Here is a 6,000-nt window from a genome sequence, read left to right on the forward strand (position 1 = left end):
AATGTATGCCAGAGTACATACAAACTCTAGGCTGTGGCTCTTAACTATATCACAATCATGTCCAACTTCAAGGTCTTTTTATTACACCACCTCTGCTTTTACCTTCTTCCTTCAGGTCTCAGTTAAAGCTCCACATCAAGAGAGGCCTTCTCTGACGACAGCCAGGTCCCTAACACCCTGTTCTTTCCCTACAGGGGCCCTCATCACATTTTGCAGTCATACACTCACTCATAACAGTCATGTAGACTGTTAACCCCATGAGAACAGGGTTGCACTACATCTTTTTTGTTCACCTAAGTATACCCAGGTAATCCAAAAATAATAAATAAATGGATGCATGAACAAAATGAAATGCATGTTGTAATTACTTAAGAGTTTTCACTTTATTCACACACATTAGGAACAACTGAGATGGATAAGAGAACAATTTCCAATCCTCACATGAAATAAGGATAGAAACTGGAGCACATGGCTCACACAATCTTTTAAACTGAAACAGAACTACAGAGTTCAACCAAGGATGACTGAAAAGCTCCAAGTTTGTTTGTTTTTTTCCAACAGAGTAGATGATATTAGATCTCTCAGATCAAAGAGACAATAGTTAACCAAGAGTTAGCTTAAAACCAGTCCTGTGCTTGCAATAATCATTCAAACAGCTTTGAGGAAATAGTCCTAAGTTTCATCCAACCTCATTTGTTCAAAGTAGAACTAGTATCACTGCTAGACTTACCTCCCACGTCACTCTCTCTCCACTCCTTTTCCAGCCCCAGTTCTTAAGACAGTACTTACGCACTCATCTTGTCTTCAAGACACTCTGCCACTGAAAGTTCACAACACCTACTGATTCTATTACCAGCTATTCAATGATGATCCCTTAAAAACCTATCTTTCTCCTGAGCACCTCCCTCATATCTGGCCATTTGTATGGTCCCTTTGCCAAACCTGCTCCTCTTTTCTGGATCTCCTAAATTGGCAACCACAGTTGACACAGACATTAGAAAGCTTCCATATGATTGTCTCCTCATCCTTCTCACCAAAATCTTTCATCCTTCTCCATTCTGACCATGAGCCTTAGCTCTGGCTCTCTCCACCCTCCGGAGGACCAGCTCAGTCCCACTCTTCTTTCCAGTCATGCTCCATGGAACCCCTCAGAGCTCAGCAAAGCTAGGCTGGGAAGATGCAATGCTCTACCCGCCAACCCCACCCTCTTCAACTAGAGCTATGCTGCTTCCTCCTATTTTTATAGGCTCTTTACCTTACATATAAGATTTCAACTAAAGTTCCACTGCTTAAAGAAAATGTTTTTAAACTACTGTTCTATGTTCCTCTCCAACACTTGCTGCCAAAGTCATCTTCCAAAACACAAATGCCATACCCCTACTTAAAAAAAATTTTTTTTTGTTACAGAATAAAAGCCAAATTCCTCTACTTGGCCACAATCTACATACCTTTCCAGCCTATCTACCAGACCCCTCATGGAATCCGGGTTCCAGTCATACCAGATTTCTTCCTCTCTTCAGCACAGCCTATTTCTCTGCCTGAAATACCCTGGTGATTCTCATCATAACACACCCCTCCCCAACTCTCCACTGTGTAATCTACTCATACTGCAAAGGATAATCCAGAATCAGCTCAAGGCAAATCATGCAAAATGCTCCCATCACTTGGCCACCCCCCAACTCTGGCTGCTACAGCACTTTGCAGGTGCTGCTCCTCCAGAAGTGATCACATCAGAGTAAACCGTTTATGAGCCTTTTCCTGCAACTAGAAAGCACAGAAAGCAGAAGCCTTGACATATTTATCTTTATATCCCCCAGAGTGTAACACTGCATCTAGCACATGGAAGGTCCAAATTAAATCAATGCAGAGTCCATGATGCCCTCAAGGACGAGGACTGTCTCCCTCACCTCTCACTTCTATCACTTCATCAATTAAGTATCTAAGTGTGTTTAATAAAGTAAAAATTAACTCTGTTCCCTGAAACTATAAAACACACAGAAATGTCTTCTAACATATTAGGGTCCAGCATCAGCATTTTAAAGAGTATTTAAATATTCTGTTTCTAGAGTATATACCACACATCCTGCTGTCCTGCACTTTTATGGCACACAAAAGGAGTACAGGGCATGGCCACTGACAAATGTAATTGGAAATGATAAAATTAATGTTGCATCATATACAGAATATGACTTTTACTGTGAAAAAAAAGAAAACCATGTGTTTATACATCCTCTGTACCAAATTAAACCAAATTAAACCTGGCTAACATGAGTAAATGCATAATTGTTAGTGGGAGTTTGGGGCATACTGCAAGATATTCGGCAAGACTTTTTTGAGGTTATTAAAAACTTTTAAACTGATGGAAAGGGTTTACTATCTATTATTTGGTTCAACAGATATGAATACATTTTTACTGCATATTCTGAGTTTCAGGCAGACGCTGTGCCTGAGTTGTATTTCCAACTACAGTTAAGTAAATAAACAGCCTCTTTTTACTAATGTTTTTACTTATTTTACTACCTTTTACTAACGTTTACAGAACAATACATTCTAAGAAACACTAAGGAATATAGCTGGTGTTTAAGTGATTTTAACTGATTTTACAAAGTGTAGCAAAAAACTGCATGGACCAGTAATGCAGACAATATTTTCAGACCCAAAAGCAATATCTTTAAACAAGATAAAAATTTTTCAGAACACTGTAGTTTCATAACAAATACAAAGCAAGCTAAAGCAACTAGTGTTTTTCACAGCATTTCATTAATAACCAAATCTCATTTTTCTGGGGAAAAAAGTGGCCAAAACACTTTGTCATTCAAAGCTGAATTAACTTCCTTCACTCTACACAAAACAGATACACACTGTTTACAACCTAAGTTTAGGGTCACTCTGCTCATGGTAAGCAATGCTCCCCAGTTCTAGACTCCTTGTGGAAGTTCATCCTAAGAAAATGGAGTCCTTCCTTGCTGAGCATTAGAAAAAAGGTACAAAGCCAGCAACTGTCGAGCTGTTGGTACTACATGCTAAGTATTTTATATTCCCCTTCTCATTTAATTAAGGAATGTCCTTTAACAAAGATGTTCAAAATTGTAAATTTAATGCAGTCTGAAAAGATTAAGAAAAAGTGGAATTAATATCATTTAAACACCACATAACATTTACCATCAGGCTTTCGAGACTACAAAAAAAAAAACACAAAGGTAAGTCAAACATCTTCATGAAGGGTATTAGATATCTTTGTTCTTTTTCACCATTATCTTGTTTTGTTTGCTTTAAAAGTTTAAAAATAAACAGTACTGTAGTTTATGTGCAAAAAAGGTGGGAAAACTAAGAATTCAATGCTTCATAATTTCTCACTATTAAAAGCTAGTATTTGTAAATGAAGCAAATATACTTACATCTTTTGCCATGTTACCAGATCCTTGAAGTCAATTCTATAAATGTTCACCCTCCAGAGAAGAAACAATGATTTTTCTGACAAAAAGAAATGAACAAGAACGAAAAAAGAAGTCAGTGAAATATCACATCTTACAGAGACATTTTCCCCACCACCACTCCAATTGTGCTTCCAGGTAGAAAGAACCTCCTTTCCCAAAACACCCACCCTTACTCAATAATGAAGAAAGAATAGGCAAAAACAACTCTTTATAACTTTAAAAGTCATTCCAGCAAGTGAAAACATATTTTAAATCGGCAAACAATCCCATATACCAGGATGCAGAAATTCCATTACCCCAAATCACTGCCACAACACCCTAAATTTTTCCCAAAATCACCCAAAGAAACAATGGATAAAGATAACCCTTGAACATACATGCCTCTACTACCTTCACATTTCTAAAGCATTTAGCTATGGCATAATTATACCAGTAGGTACATTCATTTCATGTATCTCTAAAAGATAAATATACCCCCCCCACCTTTACCCACTGCAGCACACACCCATGCACGAACCCAACTCGCTGCCACATATCCAGAAGTACAAAAGGAGTATAACTCCCTTTTATGTCCCAGCACATACAAGTAGGCAGAGAACTACATCCCCAAAGAACTCTTGAGAGGGTCTTCCCCCACCCTGGTCAGTCTCCAACCCGCTAACCCAAGCCTAGGTGGACTGTTAACTCTGACAGGTGGGTTCCTAGTGTCACCTGAGCCAGTCCCAACTGCTCGCAGCCCCCCACCCTCAACCTCCACGCCCCCAGCCCGTCCGGGTCCTGGCTCTCCCTGACCTGTCACTAGGCCTCAGGAGCCACCTCCACGGAGAGGAGCCTCCCTTCCCCCGCCCGCCACCGGAACCGGCAGTTCTAGGCCGGGAGCTCCCGAAAGGACCAGGTCGGTGGAAGGGTCAGCCCCTCCCCGTCCCCTCCCGAAGGCTCTCTCTGCAGGCCGGAGCGGATCCGGCCGCCGGGGCCGGGAGCAGGACGGAGCGCTCCGGCCCGGGACGGATCTGGCTGCAGTTGCAGCCCCGCCGCCCGCCACCGCATGCGTCCGGTGCACCTCCCGGCAACAGGCGCCCCCCGACCCCCTCCTCGCTGCCCCGCGCCCCAGGGCGGCTGAGCCGCGCGCGGCGATGCTTAGCCGGGGCCTGGAGGGCCTAGCTCCGGCCCTGCCGCCCCGCCTGCCCCCACCCGGGGACCCCCGTGCGGTCGTCCCGAGCCCCCACCGCATCCACCCAGGCGGTGATCAGAGTCCCCCACTAGCCCCACCACCCGCTCTCCTCCGCCGGGCCCTCTCCCGCCCAATCGTGTCCTCCTCCCCACCCGCACCCCCTCTCTCCCATTCCACATCCTACAGCCGAGGTCAAGTCACCTGGAGAGCGGCTTCTTCCCCGGCCGCCCACCCACCCACCGAACGGCGGCGGCGAGCCCTGCAGCCCACCACCAACTGCAGCGGCTACAATGAGGCGCGGCGGCGGCGGCGGCGGCGTGGGGGGTGCGGGGTGGGGGAAGGTTTACCGACTGCACATGTGCAGCGCACACAGAGCACCAGGAAAGAGCCCCAAGGAGACACCGAGCAGTGCGCGCGGCGCCCACACGCAGGCGAGGCGGGGGCAGGGCCGAGGGGCCGGCCCGCGGGGGACCAGTCCGGCCCCGGCTACCCCTTCACCGCCGTTGGCCCGCCCCCCGCAGCCAGCCCCGACCCAGGCCCGCCCCGGGGCCGCCTCTAGGGCCGGGCTCCCGCGGACCACCCGGTGCCCCCTCCCTCCAGGACCAGCTGCTCGCCCTGCCCTCCGCCCCATCCCCCAGCTCCATCCTCCCGCGGCGCTGGCGCTCCGCACCCTCCCCCTCTCCATCCTCCCGGGGTTCCCGCCCCAGGGCATCCTCTTCCCTCCCCTCCCGCAGCCCCGGCCGCCCTCGGTCCGCGCGCACCCGCTCTCCGCCGGCAGCGTCTGGGTGGCCGGCGCCCTGCACCTGGCTCTCCCGGTCCACGCTCGCGCGCGGGGCTGGGGGCGGCGATGCAGGACGCGGAGGTCTAGGGTCCCGCGGCCGCTGCCCCGCACTCACGCGAGGACGGCGAGGGTAGGGAGTACCGGCCGCTCTGGCCAGACACCCTGTGACCCTACTCTGCTCCCGTGCCTCTCCGCGGCCCGGGAAGCGGTGGCACGGGGGAAAAAAATTGAAACTTACACTTTGTACCGGGAGCGTCGAGCCGGCGTGACGTGCCGGGAGCGCGGTGACGTGCGGCCACGAGCGGCCCCATAGAGACTGGCCCAAAGTGTCAGTTTCACCCCCGCGCGCTCCGCCTCGGGGAGCGCGGCGCGCCTGCGCGCCGTTTTCGCGCCTTTGGCTCCCTCCCTCCCTCCTTGCCTCCTCCCGCCAGTTCTGCTCCGCCCCCGCCGGCGCCGGGAGAGGGGCTCTTCTGTGTGTGTCCGGGTGCGTGTGCGGAGGAGGGAGGGAAAGCGGAGGCCCGGCGGCGAGCGTCTGTGGCAGCAGGCGGGCGCGCCGCGCGGAAGCTCCTGCCTCCCCCGGCGTGCGCTCCTGGCCCGGCACCGCGCGCCTG

At 49.7% G+C, this 6,000-nt stretch overlaps 1 protein-coding gene across 4 annotated transcripts in view; it reads right to left on the reverse strand.

Annotated features, from left to right (window-relative positions):
* TFDP1 (transcription factor Dp-1) overlaps positions 1 to 5,754 on the reverse strand; it is a 127,769-nt gene extending 122,015 nt beyond the window's left edge. Inside the window, exons 1-2 of one of the 4 annotated variants that reach the window (XM_037800454.1) lie at positions 5,628 to 5,754; positions 3,399 to 3,474 (exon numbers count right to left, since the gene is read on the reverse strand). In XM_037800454.1, coding sequence (XP_037656382.1) covers positions 3,399 to 3,410 — 12 coding nt within the window. In that variant the 5' untranslated portion in view covers positions 3,411 to 3,474; positions 5,628 to 5,754. The other 3 variants (XM_037800452.1, XM_037800455.1, XM_037800453.1) reach the window with 3 other exon arrangements.
* Between the last annotated feature and the right edge of the window lie 246 nt (positions 5,755 to 6,000).

Source organism: Choloepus didactylus, chromosome 12, assembly GCF_015220235.1.
Source record: "Choloepus didactylus isolate mChoDid1 chromosome 12, mChoDid1.pri, whole genome shotgun sequence".
Lineage (NCBI taxonomy): Eukaryota > Metazoa > Chordata > Mammalia > Pilosa > Megalonychidae > Choloepus > Choloepus didactylus.